Here is an 18036-nt window from a genome sequence, read left to right on the forward strand (position 1 = left end):
CCAGACCAGCCTGCACATCCACGCAGTCTGGTCAGGATCCATGATCTTCGCTTTCAAAGCCTACGGCAATTAGGGAAACCGTTAGCGAACAGTATGGATCCTGACCAGATTGCGTGGATGCGCAGGCTGGTCTGGATCCATGCTGTTCGCAAATGCACTATGTTGGTTTTCTCATGGTGCGGCTCATAAAGTCATTCAGATAACTGGAAACCAAATCATGTGACATGTGTGCCAGGGCTCTTCACACCTATGAAAGTTATTATGGTTACAGACGAGACATTATCTCAGTAAATTTCCAATGGCATCATTAGTTCAAGAAAAAAGAGCATAATTATGCAAAATTTGGTCTGGCGGGCAGTGAGTTATCTATTTACAAAAAGCCTGAATACAGATACACGGAAGAATTAGAGGACGGTTGTGCAGTTTCATCAGGTCCCATGATGGTAATAGGCTTCACCAAGATCCAGAGGTCCAGGATTCAAATTCTGGTCCAGGCACTGGAAAATTCTGAGATCCTGTGAGTGTGTGCCACCCTACTTAGAGAGGCCAGTACTGGTTCTTATAAGGAAAGGAGGCTTACTTTGTATCAATGTTCTACAGTTGGAATGTTAAAGACCAACGTTAACTATTCACAAAGAGATAGGGTAAGTTAGTCAGACATGCCAGTATCTTAAATTTCTCTCTCTTTCCATGTTCTGGGGACTTCGTCTTGCTCTGTCCCTCTGGTCAGATTGCTCTATGTTTGCACTGATAAAGGATGAGTTGGGGCCCTTGGCCATTGTATACCAGTATTTTATGTATATATGGATGTAAAAGCACCTTTGAACATGTTTATCATGAAAAGGGTGCATATAAATATTGTAGAATATAATATATCATACACTCAAATGGCTCAGTCTTGTGGAGAAGTTGTACAGTCATATCAGCACTGGTGGCTGCTATAACTGAACATAAATTTATACACGCGCTTTCAACAGATTTTTAGCCCACCATCATCAGATGGTGGGCTATTCAAATCACTCTGCATCCGTGGTCCGTCATCCTTCCGTCCTTCCGTCTTTTAACAATTTCTCGTTATCGCATCTCCTCAAAAACTACTGGGGGGATTTTGACCAAACTTTGTCAGAATGATGAATTGGTACTCTAGTTATGTCCCCCTGTAAATCAGACTGGTTAAAAAAAAATTTGAGTGAGTTATGGCCCTTTGTTTATTTTTATAGTTTACATAGATTTATATAAGGAAAAACTTTGAAAATCTTCTTGTCCAAATCCACAGAGCCTAGGGCTTTGATATTTGGTATGTAGCATCATCTAATGGTCCTCTACCAAGATTATTCAAATTATTCCCCTGGGGTAAAATATGGCCCGCCCTCTGGGTCACATGGTTTACATAGACTTGTATAGGGAAAAATCTTCCTGTCCAAACCACAAAGCTTAGGGCTTTGATATTTGTAATGTAGCATCATCTAGTGGGTCTTTACCAAGTTTGTTCAAATTATCCCCCCTAGGGTCAAATATGGCTCCGCCCCAGGGATCACATGGTCCATATAGACTTATATAGGGAAAAACTTTTAAAATCTTCTTGTCCATAACGTACAACATTCAAATAAGGACCACATGTTTATTTTTGAGTGGCAAGATGAACCTTAACATGAGTTGACATTGATCTTGACCTAGTGAACTACTTTCACATTTCTGTAGCTACAGCCTTCAAATTTGGACCACATGCATAGTTTTGACCTTGATTTTGACCTGGTGACCTCCTTTCACATTTCTCAAGCTACAGCCTTTAAATTTGGACCACATGCATAGTTTTGGTATACTGAAATGAACTTAATTTGATCTTGAGATTGGCCTAGTGACCTTCTTTCACATTTCTGAAGCTACAGGCTTCAAATTTGGTCCACGTACATATTTTTGTGTTCTGAATTGAAATTTGACATTGATTTTTGCCGAGTATCTACTTTCACATTTCTCAAACTACAGCCTCCAAATTAGAAGCACATGCATTGTTTTGTGTACCGTAATGAACTTTGACCTTGAAATTGATCTAGTGACCTACTTTTACATTTCTCAAGCTGCAGTTTTCAAATTTAGACCACATGCATGAACCATATGCACAGTGTTGTGTACTGAAATGAAATTTGACCTAGATTTTGACCTTGAGCTAGTCTTGAAATTTAGAACATTCAAAAATGGCTCAATGGTGGGCGCCAAGATCACAAAATGGCTCAATGGTGGGCGCCAAGATCACTCTGTGATCTCTTGTTTTACATGAAGTGGGGATCAATTGCAGGACACATTTCATCACATTGAAAATTAAAGTCCTATTCTGGTGTATTTCTGATACAATATTGGTTTTATTTGTAATCGCTCCCTTGGTTCCCATAGTAACAGAATAATTAAAAACAAGACTTGGCATATTTGCAGGAAATTAATTTTCTGTAGTGAAGAATTTATTCTTGTTGGGTTTTAAAGACAATCAGATTTTGGTCAAGTACCAGATTTGTTTGAAACATTAACATCACACTTTTAAAATTTGTTTTTCTTATCTTGATGGAGATATTTAAGCATAAAGTATTAATATAACACTTATTATATTATACTTATTAAAGATTTGCATTGACAGTAATATATTTAGGTGAAATTCATTAGGAAAGTAAGTTTGGAAAATTATTACTGTTACCTCCCTTTGAGATTTGGTTGCACAACCAAAATAGATTAGGGGAAAATATACAGTAAAACACCGCTCGCTCGAGGTCGCAAGGGGATGAGCAAAATGCTCGAGTTATCCATGGTTTCGAGCGACCCAAACATTGACCAACATACGAAGAAAACTAAAGTTTGTTTTACCAACTGTCATTGGGACCGTTTGCAGAGTAAACGGTGATGCGTAATAATAATATACTTGTGACATTTTTCAAAAACAAACGTATTACAAACGTTATCTATTGATAGACGTTTCAATATATAATTTGTAAATGGCACATGTGAAGAAACAACTAAGATTTTTTTTTATTCATCAACAAGTGCATATCATAATTATCGTCTGAATTTTATGAAACGGCTATATTATTTCCTTCATTTGCATGCAAACAATTGCTGATTAAAATACTAAGATCTCATAACTATCTTCTCGATCCCGCAGACAAGATGCTTTAAGTAATCAGTAATTGATCGATATTTGATCAATAAAACTTTTCTTTAAGATTTTATCAATAATTATTCTCATCATAAGATCAACTATACCGACAAACAAACATTTAAGATAGTCTGGGAATAGACTATGCAATTTCAACGGTGTGTGAAAATGTTTAATTAACCGACACATTCTGACCGCCGAAGGTGTGAAAGATTTTGACACCTCTGCTCGAGTTAGCCAGAAAGTAACAAAGAGTAAATTAACACACAGGGACCAGGTGTCATGCTCGAGCGATCGAGTTATCGATGCTCGACCCAGCCATGGTAATATCACATAGAAAATAGAAGGAAATCGGCCGGGACCACATGAATTGCTTGAGCGAGCCCGGGTGCTCGAGTCATCGATGCTCGAGCGAGCGGCGTTTCACTGTAGCTACAACCAGATTAAAAGTTGCCATTTAGTTCAGATTGTGGAAATCCCTGTGTCAAATGCAAATGTAAATCTGGAAGTTATATTGAAATAAAAGAAAAAACTCAGATTTTTATAGATTTTAATTTATGGCAATATGAAATATACAAAATTTTATTAATATCAACATACATTTCTAATAGGGATCTAACTTTTTTTGCCTCCACTCTCCCCCCCCCCCCCCCCCCCCCATTGTTTTGGGGGTGGGGTGGGGGGAAGGGGGCTTGGAGTTGCCCTGTCCATCTGTCTGTCCAAAGTCATCAATCCTCACAGGATTGTCATTCCGCATGTGAAGTTGTGCACCTAGTGTTTTATTTGAGATTTCACACAGCTACACCAGAGCTGTAGTCCTTGACTTAGTCCAAAATATGCATGAAAGGGCATAAAAGTTTGTGTTGCCTGAATCTCAAAAAAGGATTTGACTTAGAGTTGTAAAACATTACTTGGAAGAAGATAGGCTCCAGAACATTACAATATTGATATATAGCGTGTGAAAGTGTGCACCTTCTGTTTTATTTTGAATTTCACACAGCCAGACCAGTGTTAATGGCCCCTATTTTAGTAAAAAATATGCATAAAAGGGCATAAAAATTTGTGTTGCGTGAACTCAAAAACTATTTGACTTACAGTGGTAAAACATTACAAGATTGACATAAAGCATATGATGTTGTGCACCTTGTGTTCTATTTTGGATTTCATAGAGCCAGACAAGAGTTTCGCCTTGACTTAGTGAAAAATACATGTTAAGTGCTGATAAGTTTGTGTCGCATAATATTATGTGTTAAAACATATAAGACCTAGAGTCATGAAACCTGTAGTAATATTATTCAGCATGTGAATTTGTGAGTTGTTTTTAGATTTCACTATGCAAGACCAGAGTTGTTGCCCTTGATATAGTCAAAAAATGCATTAAGGGTATATAAGTTTATGTCACATGTGTCTCAGAAAATAGTTGTCCTAGAGTCATAAAACATGCGAGGATTGTTATATAGCATGTGTTGTGCAGCTGGTTTTTACTCAGCCAGACCAGAGTTATGGTCCTTGACTTTCAAAGTTTATGTTGCAGTTTTCCTGAAGAGAATTTCGCCTAGAATCATAAAACCATACACAGTGAAGAAAAGGGGCACCAGTGTCCTGTCGGCACACATCTAGTTGTTTCTAAAATAGATTTATAACAAAGCATACAAAAAGCAAAAAAAAAGGAAAATGTCGTAAAATGCTCAAATATGATTGACCACCTTTAACATGATATCAATACAAGTCATATAGCATTTTTCCAGCTTTTGATGAGGAGGAAGACCATAAATGGGCACCTGGATAGATCCATCATCCTTCTTTAAGCCAGATGGATGACTTCATGATCATCACATGAAAGAAATTCTATACCCTATTGTGAGGCTTCGAAGCCAAAGCAGTGATGGGCCACCAGTTAGAAGTCAAAAACCTTAACAACTCATCCAGATTGAGCCCCTCTCTATTTCTGTGGGACAGCCAACATAAATTTGAAGAAGATAAAAATATTTATTTCTTTCTTTCTCATAAATGTATTAAAATACATATAGATTTTTGGGTTATATATTTGTTACAAATGTAAGTAGCTTGTTGAGCATCAAAATTGTTATAGTGGACGCAACTTGACCCGATGGTTGACCTTTGCATTACAATACATAATGAGGCACAACCTATTATTGAAAAGAAATGTACGTAAAACACGGGCTGCACGAGAAAAAGGAAATATAAATTTATGTAAATATAAATTAGTATATTGGAAAGTTTTAACTGATCAAATGCTAGTATATATACTTTGATACTGCAATGTATACAGACTAATTCAATATAAATATACACGGCTACCCTAAGCACCCTTGATTACTATAATGAAATAATCGATATGAATAATCAGCCTAAGGTCAACCATCGCGGTCAAGTTGCGACTACTAAAACTGGAATAATAAATATTGACTGTTATGTAGAGGTTGTTGTTCTGGAGAGGTAAATTTGACAGTATATTTCAGCTTAGGTATGATGTTATTATAGAGAGGTTTTTGCTTAAGAGAGGGCCACTCTGGAGAGGTTGTACTGTATTTCATGTTTTTGTAGCATCATCATGTGAACTTTTCTCCTTCAGTAAGTTCTTTTCAGCTGAATAAGGGGCTATGAAATGGGATGTATGCTGATGATAAACTATTTATTTCTAGAAATCCGTAAACTGATGATAGTCTATTTTGGCAAATATAATTATAACTTTTCACATTGTTTTAAACAAACCAATTTGGTAGTTTTGTTGCTCAACCCGAGTGTACAGAAATAAGGTTTCCTGTGCAGAGGTTTGTTGATTTTAGTTGAAACCAAATGACCTTTATACTGTTAATGTATCAGAAAGGCCTGATCATCAAGTTTAGATAAAAATATCTTAAGAGTTAGGTCCATGTTTCGAAGAAAAAAGTTCGAACATCACCAAATAATAGAAAAAGAAAGAATTGTTTTACATGAAAATTAAATAGCATATAAAACATGTATATTATTCTTTAAAACCATGGGCAATTTACTTACATACATATTCCGGAAAGGGACTGAATTAAGGGGCCACACTTCTGGACAGTTCAACGCCTTAAAAAACTCATCATTTTTAGCTCACCTGAGCACAAAGTGCGCAAGGTGAGCTTTTGTGATTGCCCTTTGTCTGTTGTCCGTCGTCGTCAACAATTTGACTGTTAACATTCTGGTCAGAATGTTACCCTCAATAAAATCTTGGACGAGTTCGATATTGGGTCATCTGGGATCAAAAACTAGGTCACCAGGTCAAATCAAAGGAAAAGCTTGTTAACGCTCTAGAGGTCACAATTTTGGCCCAATCTTAATGAAACTTAGTCAGAATGTTACGCTCAATAAAATCTTGGAAGAGTTCAATATTAGGTCATCTGGGTTCAAAAACTAGGTCACCAGGTCATATCTAAGGAAAAGCTTCTTAACACTCTAGACGCCACATTTGTGATGCATCTTCATGAAACTCGGGTCAGAATGTTAATCTTGATGATTTTCAGGTCAAGTTCTAATCTTGGTCAGGTGGGGTCTAAAACTAGGTCACCAGGTCAAATCAAAGGAAAAGCTACTTAACACTCTAGAGGCCACATTTATGACCATATCTTAATGAAACTTGGTCAGAATGTTAATCTTGAAGATCTTAAGGTTAATTTTTAATCAGGATCAGGTAGGGTGAAAAACTAGGTCACCAGGTTAAATCAAAGGTAAAGCTTGTTAACACTCAAGAGACCTAATTTTAAGTTTGAAACTCATGGGAATTGATCAGAATGTTTGTCTTGAAGACCTCTAGGTCAGTTTCGAATCTGTGTCATGTGAGGTCAAAAACTAGGTCACCAGGTCAACTCAAAGGTAAAGCTTGTTAACAATCTAGAAGTCAAATTTATGACTGTATCTTCATGAAACTTGGTCAGAATGTTAATCTTGATGATCTTTAGGCCAAATTGGAATCTGGGTCAGGTGGGATCAAAAACTAGGTCGCCAGGTCAAATCAAAGGAAAAGCTAGTGAACACTCTGTAGACCACATTTATGACTATATCTTTATGAAACTTGGTCAGAACGTTAATCTTGATGATCTTTAGGTCGTGTTCGAATCTGGGTCAGGTGGGGTCAAAAACTAGGTAACTAGGTCAAAATAAAGGAAAAAGTAGTTAACACTCTGGAGGCCACATTTATGAACATATCTTAATGAAACTTGGTCAGAATATTAAACTTGATAATCTTTAGGTCAATAGGTCAGGTGAGCGATACAGGGCCTTCATGGCCCTCTTGCTCAAATACTGTTACAAATTGTCTTCGTTTTAATGCATTTGCAACAATGTACCAGTGCTTAAACTTTACATAACTAGGTTAAATATCGTTTTTGACAATTGTTTACTTTTATTTCTGTACAAATGGCATTGCCTTTAAAGGGGGATAACTCTTTTAGAATATTTTAAGTATCCAATTCTACTGGACAGAACAGTAAAAAGTGTATTTGTTGTTTGTAAAGATATTGTTCGTTTACTAAACTTTTCTGTGGTTTTGTGATATACTGCTAAACAGATTTGCAGATGCTTTTCTGGTTTATATTTACTTTTTCCTATTTTGATTTTGGTGAACAATCAAGGCTTAGCTTTGACATCTTGTATCTGGAAGCCTTATATGGCACAATGGGAGAGTCACGCTGACTGATGATTTATGTAGAGATTCTACGGATGACATAATGGAAAATGATTGATGATGATTATTCTTCTTTGTTTGTAAGACAAATCCCCACTGGGGGATTTAAGTAAGTTGTGTCTTGTTTAGATTTAGTTGTGGGTTGATCTTACAAGGTTGCTAGTGTAACAAAAGGGAAAACTGATTGAAGTATTAACATTTATCATGCTGGACATGAGTGATTCTGCCTTTGCGGCCAGTGTAGATCATGATAAGCCTGCACATCTGTGCGGTCTGATCAAGATCTGTACTGTTTGCCATTCAGTCAGTATCTTTTTGGTAAGCATCTCTTCGAGCAGTTAATGATACAGCCCAAATTGAAAGATAGACATGGTCATAATAGAAATTTGGAAGGGTAAGAGTTAAGAAACTATTTATTGATAATATTATTGATACTGAATGGTGTTGTGAAATTTATTAGAAAAGTAATATAACATAATTATAGTAGTCTACACAGTCATGTAATTCTGAAAACTCAGATTCTTTACAGATAGTTAAAAGATGCAAAACAGGCCCCAATTTCAGGGAAGTGATCTCTGGAAAGTAAGCTTTTTAATTGACTTAAAGATGCGCCACAAAATAACTGTATTTTTTTTTATTTCCATGATGGTAATTATACATGACTTGCATGAAAAAAATGAGAAATACAAGTACTTATAAGCTTTGATAATGTGGCAGTTGAGTCCAGTAAGTCCAGGGGTGTTCAAAGATAACCCATCACAGATCTATTGTAAAGCAATCATTGGATTTACCTGTATTGGAAAATAAACAGTGTCGATTGTATTGAGGTCAACTGCCACATTATCAAAGTTTATTAGTATCTAGTTACAAATTGACAATGACATATTATATGAGGCCAAGACAATGTGTAAGGATTGGATGGATATTTGATGTTTTGAAATTTGAACGTCACCAAATCTTAGAATGAAAGCAGTAAAAGGTATATTACTCTAAAAGCCAGTATGGTCAATTTGCTGATGTGTGCTTGAATACCTGAAATATGACCACAAACTTCTGGACAGTTCAGCACATTTAAAAACTCACCATTTTCAAAGAAATGTTACATATCTTTGTTTTGATACATTTGCAAGAATGTCCAGGTGCTGAAATTTCTAATAACTATGTTAAACATCATTTTCAGGAATTTTGAAAATTGATTATTTCTTTTTCTTTACAAATGGAATTCTTTTTTAAGTGAAAGGGGGACAACTTTTTGAGAATATTTTAAATATGGGATGGTACTGGACACTAAGATAAAACATGTTTTGAACAAGTGGACTGTTGGTAAAATTGTTGTTGTTTTACAAACAATTGTGAGAACCTCATTTCACGGTTTTTAATTCTCTTTTTATGGAATAATCATGTCTATTGTAATTGTTTCCCATAGATTTGATTGCAAATGGTCGTTTGTCAAAAAATGTGTTCGACGGAAAAATAGAAAAAATGATTAAATCAAAGAAAAACTTATTTAATTTTCAATTTAAGGAGTGTCATTTTTTTCTATTTGTCTTGTCATATGCAATTTTTCACAGTTTGCCGTTAAAAAATGAACATACTGACTCATGAAAGAGACATGATTATTCCATTAAAAAATAGATTATGAACCATAAAATGAACATCTCATAATTGTTTGTAAACGTACAACATCTTTACCAACAATCTCTGTCCAATACATGTTTTACTGTCCCCTACTGTCTTGCACGTAAAATACTCTCAAAAAGTTGTCCCCCTTTAAAAAAGAACTCCATTTGTATAAAATTAGAAATAAACAATTTTCAAAATTCCTGAAAACTATGTTTAACCTGGTAATTTGAAATTTAAGCACTAGGATATTACTGCAAATGCATCAAAAGGAAGATATGAAACACCAACAGTTACTGTTCTATGAAAATTGCGCTGAACTGTCAAGAAGTGTGGCCCCTTAAAGTGGTCCCGTTTCGGGAATTCAAGCATACATAAAAAAATTAACAATGTTTTTGTAAATAATATACCTGTTTTATAAATTGTTCAATTTTCATGTAAAATGTAAAGATTTGGTGATGTTCAAATTTCAAAACGTCAGATATCCATCGAAACCTATAATTAATGGCTAAATATAATTATAGCAGTATGCAGAGTATTTGCGGTATTAAGGTAAGTTTAGACCACACTATCTTTCAGACAGTTATCTTTCTATATTTTTAGCTCGACTATTCGAAGAATAGTCTAGCTATTCTACTCACCCTGGCGTCGGCGTCGGCGTCGGCGTCGGCGTCGGCGTCGGCGTCACACCTTGGTTAAGTTTTTGCATGCAAGTACATACAGCTATCATTTAAAGGCATATAGCTTTGAAACTTATTTATTCTTTTTCTAGGTCAATTACCAACCTCACTGGGTCAAGTTCCATAACTCTAACATGTATTTTGAGCAAATTATGCCCCCTTTTGGACTTAGAAAATTCTGGTTAAAGTTTTACATGCAAGTTACTATCTCCAAAACTAATGCAGATATTGAATTGAAACTTCACATGTGTCTTCGGGGTTATAAAACTAGTTGATAGCACCAAGTCCCATAACTCTGACCTTCATTTTGGCCAAATTATGCCCCCTTTTGGACTTAGAAAATTCTGGTTAAAGTTTTGCGTGCAAGTACATACAGCTATTACTAAAAGGCATATAGATTTGAAACTTATTTTTTCTTTTTCTAGATCAATTACCTACCTCACTGGGTCAAGTCCCATAACTCTGGCATGTATTTTGGCCAAATTATGCCCCCTTTTGGACTTAGAAAATTCTGGTTAAAGTTTTGCGTGCAAGTACATACAGCTATTACTAAAAGGCATATAGATTTGAAACTTATTTTTTCTTTTTCTAGATCAATTACCTACCTCACTGGGTCAAGTCCCATAACTCTGGCATGTATTTTGGCCAAATTATGCCCCCTTTTGGACTTAGAAAATTCTGGTTAAAGTTTTGCGTGCAAGTACATACAGCTATTACTAAAAGGCATATAGATTTGGAACTTATTTATTCTTTTTCTAGATCAATTACCTACCTCACTGGGTCAAGTTCCATAACTCTTAACATGTATTTTGAGCAAATTATGCCCCCTTTTGGACTTAGAAAATTCTGGTTAAAGTTTTACATGCAAGTTACTATCCCCAAAACTAATGCAGATATTGAATTGAAACTTAACATGTTTCTTCGGGGTTATAAAACTAGTTGATAGCATCAAGTCCCATAACTCTGATATGTCCCCTTTTGAACTTAAAACTCTTTTGATATTTAACATTTTGGGTAATAATTTCCAGCTTCTGTGACAATATTTCGAATAGTCGAGCTTGGCTGTCTTATGGACAGCTCTTGTTAAAACTATGCTGAAAAGAGATTGATTGAATAAGTTTGCAGGTGAAGTTATAAAAAGACATTAATTCAGGAAGGGCCTAAAGTGTCCACCTGTCACGTGGTAGAATATCTTTATTATACCAGTATTATCAGAATGATTTTGCAGAAGTTAATGTGGGAGGAAAAAGTAGGTCACTAAGTTGTGGTGGGCCTTTAAGTACATTTATTTACCCAAGAAAAGCAAAAACTTAAGCATTAACGTACTTAAGTCAATTAAAATTTAGTATTTTCATGAAAACAGGGCCTGCTGGTTTTTATTTCGTACTTGAATGCAGTGTTACAGGGATATTATGTAATCTGCTGAAAGGCTGACATTTCTAGTGTATGATTGGTAAAAAGAATAGCTTAATTTCTTAAAATTTTTATCAAATTTTATTATGGATTAATGGATAATGTAGTAAAAAAACTTTTCTATATATTATAGAAAATTGTGTTTTGCATTTTCCTTTCGATAATTAAGTCACTATAAATTTTTCTTTATATTAGTCCTTGCAACAGGCTTAAAATTACTATTTTGATGAAGGTATTTTTCTTTGAGCAACAGTAGGTTTTATTGGAGAAATGATTAAAAAAGAAAGCCTTTCAGATTCAAATTTTACCATATATTTAGCAGAATTATTAGATTCTATTACTTGTTGCCATTGTTAAATTTGTCTTCAGCATTCTATATTTAAGTTGTATTAATTGCAAAAAAGTGCTATTTCTGCTAGACAGTATTTACTGTTTCCTTAAAATGGCTTATAATTGCACCATAAAGCATATATTACCTTTACACTGGATACTGAATTGGGTATGATATTGTTGTCATTAGGAAAATCCATTTACTTTACAGCTTTCTCGTTTGTAGATTAAAGGTTTCCATTGACGGCCATCCTGTAATGACTTCTGCTCTGAGGTGACATTTGCCGTCATGCAGAGGCAGAGGAACATAATAGTGTGGGATTTCCTCGATGACACAAGTCAGTGACACAAGATACAGGTTTGTTATATTTGATTTTTCTTTCAGATTTTTTGTTGTTGTTATATTCAAGCATGACTATTGTCTTGTGATTTAATACGGAATATATTTTATTTCTTTCATATTAAGCTTGATTGTAAATTATTTCTTACAGCCTTTTTTTTTTTAAGATGAATGATATTAGTTATATAGCATTGTAGGAAAAAGAGAACCAGATTTATTCTCTTTTTTACAAAAAATGAAATAGAATTAAGAAGAAATGATGTTTTTTTTATTTATTTAAAAAATGGTTAAGCGTACAGTTAGGTTCCTATTTAATTTTTTTGTTCAGTGTTCTACTTTTTCTTGTTCACATGCAACATATATTAATTTTGTTTTCACATTTTTAACATGCCTGAACCAAGACTTCAGGGTAGCTGAAAAGCCTCTCTGTGGTTGCAAGACCTAGAATAGAAAACAAAATTTAGAGGGACTAGCCCAAACATTTTAAGCAAAAAATAATTTCCCTCAAAAATCCGTAAAAAGTGAGTACTCAGAAAGCGAATAGTGGTACAAACTTATTGACATAAGATTTTTGCAAGATATTCTTATAAATAACCGAAAATGCAGAAGGTAGTAAACCATTGCATACTTTTGAAATAGTTCAGAAAAATCAAATTCTTTAGCATTTTTACCAATCTCTAACTTTTATTTTCACCCAGAATGATTTGGCTGGGTGTGAGCCATGGAGGGAGTGCTCTCTTGTTCAGGTTAGACATCTTCACTAACCGGTTGCTTTCAGCAGTTGTGAAGTTCTTCAGAGGAGTTGACCGTTACTGACTAGGCAAGTTTAGTTTGCCTTATGTGCAATGTGATGCTGCATACCGGAGCCGGTATGAGGCTGGTTTGGCTTTTACATGGCTTTCTGGGATACTCATGGTGCTGGCTTTGTGCTGGTGTAACGGTCAGTTTTTTCCCCGGTCAGTTTTTTCCCCGGGGAAAAAACTGACTAGTTAGTTTCTTCCCCGGGGGAAAGAACTGACTAGTCAGTTTTTTCCCCAGGGAAGAAACTGACTGGTCAGTTATTTCCCCCCCCTAGTCAATTTTTCCCCCCAATCGCGACTGGTTACTCTTGATCATTCTTATGGGGGGAAAAACTAACTAGTCAATTCTTTTCCCCCTCATCAATTTTCCTGGCTAGTCAATTATTTCCCGTTAGTGAATTGGAACTGGTTATTCTTGGTTATTCTTAACTAGCCTGTTTTTTTCATTTCCGATAGTCGGTTTTCATTTTAATTGCATATAAAATAAGAAATACATGTATGTTTCATATTTTGTGTAAATTAAAGAAATGTTTTTAAATGAACTTATTTTAATTTCTGTTGTATTTTTAATTTGCCTTTTTCCTGTTTCAATTTCTTCTAAGGTAAGGAAATTACTGCTGGTCAGTTCTTTTCCCACGTAGCCAGTACTTGACCAGTAAGGCCGGGGAAGTAAATTGACCAGTCAGTTCTTTTCCCCCTAGCCTGTACTTGCTCTGTTAGATGGGGGAAGAAATTGACTGGTCAGTTCTTTCCCCTCAGCCAGTACTTGACCTGTTGGGTGGGGAAATGAAATTGACCAGTCAGTTCTATCCCCCCTAACCAGTACTTGCTTTGTCAGGTGGGCGAAGAAATTGACCAGTCAGTTCTTCAAGAACTGACCGGTCAATTTCTTCCCACTTAACAGAGCAAGTGCTGGCTAGGGGGGAAAGAACTGACTAGTCAATTTCTTCTCCCCACCCGACAGGTCAAGTACTGGCTAGGGGGGAAAGAACTGACCAGTCAATTTCTTCCCCCACCCGACAAGTCAAGTACTGGCTGGGGGGAAAGAACTGATCAGTCAGTTTCTTCTCCACACACCACAGGTCAAGTACTATCTATATATAGGGGGGAAAAAACTGACTAGTCAATTTCTTCCCCCACCTGACAGGTCAAGTACTGGCTAGGGGGGAAACAACTGACTAGTCAATTTCTTCGCCCTCCTGACAGGTCAAGTATATGCTAGGGGGAAAAGAACTGACCAGTCAATTTCTTCCCCCACCTGATAGGTCAAGTATATGCTAGGGGGAATCAACTGACTGGTCTATTTCTTCTCCCCATTCAACAGGTCAAGTACTGACTGGGGGGAAAGAACTGACAGGCCAATTTCTTCCCCCACTGACAGGTCAAGTACTGGCTTGGGGGGAAAGAACTGACCAGTCAATTTTTTCCCCCACCTGATAGTTCAAGTATAATGCTAGGGGGGAAAGAACTGACCGGTCCATTTTTTCCCCCACCTGATAGGTCAAGTATATGCAAGGGGGGAAAGAACTGACTAGTCAATTTCTTCCCCCACCTGATAGGTCAAGTATATGTAAGGGAGGAAAGAACTGACCAGTCAATTTCTTCTCCCCACCCGACAGGTCAAGTACTGGCTACGGGGGAAAGAACTGACCGGTCAATTTCTTCCCCTACCTGCAAGGGGGGAAAGAACTGACTAGTCAATTTCTTCCCCCACTTGACTATATGCTAGAGGGAAAAGAACTGACTGGTCAGTTTCTTCCCCCACCTGATAGGGAAATATATGCTGGGGGGAAAGAACTGACTGGTCAATTTCTTCCCCCACCTGATAGGTCAAGTATATGCTAGGAGGGAAAGAACTGACCGGTCAATTTCTTCTCCCCACCTGAAAGGTCAAGCACTGGCTAGGGGGGAAAGAACTGACCAGTCAATTTTTTCCCCCACCTGATAGGTCAAGTATCTGCTAGGGGGGAAAGAACTGACTAGTCAATTTCTTCCCGCACCTGACAGGTCAAGTATATGCTAGGAGGGAAAGAACTGACAGGTCAATTTTTTCTCCCCTACCAACAGGTCAAGTACTGGCTAGGGGGGAAAGAACTGACCGGCCAATTTCTTCCCCCACCTGGCAGGTCAAGTACTGGCTTGGGGGGAAAGAACTGACTGGTCAATTTTTTCCCCCACCTGATAGGTCAAGTATATGCAAGGGGGAAAGAACTGACCAGTCAATTTCTTCCCCGCAACTGACCGATATTAAATAGTAATGGCAATCAAACAGCAGAAGTTTAAAAATTTGATTTGACAAAAAAAAACAATGATTAAAGTTACAAAAAAAGAAACATATAGGTTTATTCAAATGAAAAACAATACCCGTTTCATCTGAAATTTAAATGGAAAATGAATAGACACTTGTATCCCAAATAACAATACCAAAAGAATCCAGTACTTGAAGGGAAAACTTGACTAGGGGGAAAGTACTGACTAGTCAGTTTTTTCTCTGGGGAAAAATCTGACTAACTAGTCAGTTTCTTTCCCTACCAGAAAACTTATTCCAAGGGGGGAAAAAGCTGACTAAGGGGGGAAGAAACTGACTAGTCAGTTTTTTCCCCGGGGGAAAGAATTGACTAGTCAGTTTTTTCCCTGGGGAAAGAACTGACTGGGGGAAAAACTGGGCTGTTACACCGGTTTCTAATTTTAGCGATACTGTGGTGCAGGTAGTGATATATTTTTAGTGGTGCCAGTATGGTGCCGGTTTTGAACTATTTGTAGATAGATGCCGGTGGTACCAGTGATGATCTATTATTAGTGGAGCTGGCACTTTGCAGTTTATATAAGATCATGGCCAAATTCCATCAAGAGTATTGAGAAAAGCGTAAGGTGTTTTATGCAAACAGGACACTTGTCTTGGATTAGCTTAATATTTATTTATTTACACAGAGCAAGATGAATGCATAGTTCAGTACTGCATGGCTGATGCACAGCTTCTCCACATCTCTCTCTGGCATAACCACTTGTTTGTGAATCAGTTTTATTCTGTGACTGTTCAGTCCGTCTTCTACATCTATATACATGATATAGTCCAGTTTTTAATGTATCCCCCATGATTTTTTTAGGAGTTGGTCTAGTAGTTCGAATGTGTCCCCTGGTATCATTTCCAGTGATTGGCTGTATGTACCAGGGGCATCCTTTCTGATAGTAGATATATTGCCAGAATAACAGCTTTGTGAACGTTTGTCCAGATCCTCTTTCCTGACAGAATGCTGAATGCATTTTCGACATTTGTACCAAGTGTACTGTTCTCTTGTGCCTGTTGAAAGATTCACAGTGTTTTTTATGATTTGGCACAAAGTAGTGTACCGTGCCTCTGTTGTAGGAGTTGTTATGTCGAATGATTGACTTGACTTGAATGGTCTGGACATTTTCTAGACATTTGTATGGCATTATTAATGTGCTGTTTAAATTGTGGTTAGTTATATCTCCGTATAACTAATTAAGCTAAAAAGTGTGTGTATTTGCACCTGAAAGTTAAGTGGTTCGTTACCAATGCTATCTTTGTACTTGCATATTTATGGGTAGCATGGGAATGACTCTAAGAAAGACATACATGTATAAGTTAAATTAGGAAGCTCGGATGTTCTCACGAAACGGTATTTATGTGACACCCCCATTGTTCTCTCTATTGTTCTATCAGTCACATAAAAAGAAAAAGGTCACATAAACAGAACGGAATGAATGACATCAAAGAGAAAGTACCGTTATGAAGTCACTTAACCATCATTTCGCGGGCATGTGGATCCAAAAGTATTTCCTGTTACATCTACTATTTTCACCCACCTTATCATTTTTCAGTGTCATATATACATTCTATGCCAAACTTGGTGGAAATTAACATGTTGAAAAATTTCACCCGTACTGTTGGCTAGTAGCCTTAAAATATTTTATCTATTGTAGAACCAACATTTCTCACATTTTATTGACATGTGTAGTTAATAAAAATTGATCATTTCGTACTGATCAGTTTCTAGATTTTGTTAACCTGACCAATTCAAAAGTATGCTAGTTTATCATATCTAAGAATTGCTATAGTGTGTTATATTCCACTTTACGTTTTAGCCCACCTAAGCCGGAAGTGTTCATGTTGAGCTTTTGGGATTATTGAATGTCTGTCATAATCTTTAAAGAACGTCTATTAAACCACAAAGCTAATTTCAGGGACGTCCAGACTTCACAGGAATGTCTCTTGGGTGGTTCTCTTTTAACCCTTTAAAATCTAGGTAATCCATGCAAAATTCTGGTTGCCATGGCAAGTGAAAAAAAAAAAGAGGAAAACCTTTAAAACCCTTCTTTTCAGAAACAGCTGGTCCAGTTTCAAAATAATTTCAGAAAAGTATTCCTTGGGTGACCTTCATGCAAAATATTTGATTACCAATTGTTTTGATTTGTTAAAAAATAGGTCACCCATTCAAATCAAAGGAAAAACTTTTTAACACTAGAGGCCACATTTATGACCCTATCTTCTTGATACTTGGTCAGAGATAAAAATAGAAAATCTCAAACAACATCTCCTATAACCTCTGGCCTGCAGGTATTGATGTAATTCCCTGCAAAAGTTTCCTGGGTGACCTTCAACCAAGAGTGTAAATACTTTCCTGATTATTCAAAATATGATATATTATGCCAACCAGAAAATAGAAATATCTTTGAAGGATGTGTCCTTCTACATAGCCGTTTCAATTTTTAAAAAAGAAATCACAGAAATGTTCTTTGGGACACCCTCTTCCCAGACTGTTCAAATTCTTATGATTTATCAAAAAGTTTCTGCTTAAGCTAGAAATAGATAAAACCTATAAATGCCATTGTCTTGTAAACTGCTTGTCTGATTTTGAAATAATTTAAAAGAAACCGGTCAGTATACTAAATTTGTTCGATATATTCTGGTATATAGAAAACATAACTACTGCCGGGTGTAGTCGCTTTTTCCTATATATTTATGTATAGTGGTCCCTATTATGTACGTGTATAGTAAAAAAAAAACATTTTCTTTT

At 36.3% G+C, this 18036-nt stretch overlaps 1 protein-coding gene across 2 annotated transcripts in view; it reads left to right on the forward strand.

Moving 5' to 3' along the window:
• The window catches only part of LOC123562038 (vitamin K-dependent gamma-carboxylase-like), a 134825-nt gene that overhangs the window by 8991 nt on the left and 107798 nt on the right, over positions 1–18036 (forward strand). Inside the window, exons 1-2 of one of the 2 annotated variants that reach the window (XM_053533017.1) lie at positions 12082–12215; positions 12896–13017. Coding sequence is in view for 1 of the 2 variants with exons in the window: in XM_053532996.1 (XP_053388971.1) it covers positions 12187–12215 (29 nt within the window). In the remaining variant the exon portion in view is untranslated. Of the gene's footprint in view, positions 1–12081; positions 12216–12895; positions 13018–18036 lie in introns of those variants that run through there. The other variant, XM_053532996.1, reaches the window with a different exon arrangement.

Source organism: Mercenaria mercenaria, chromosome 2, assembly GCF_021730395.1.
Source record: "Mercenaria mercenaria strain notata chromosome 2, MADL_Memer_1, whole genome shotgun sequence".
NCBI classification, from domain to species: Eukaryota; Metazoa; Mollusca; class Bivalvia; order Venerida; family Veneridae; genus Mercenaria; species Mercenaria mercenaria.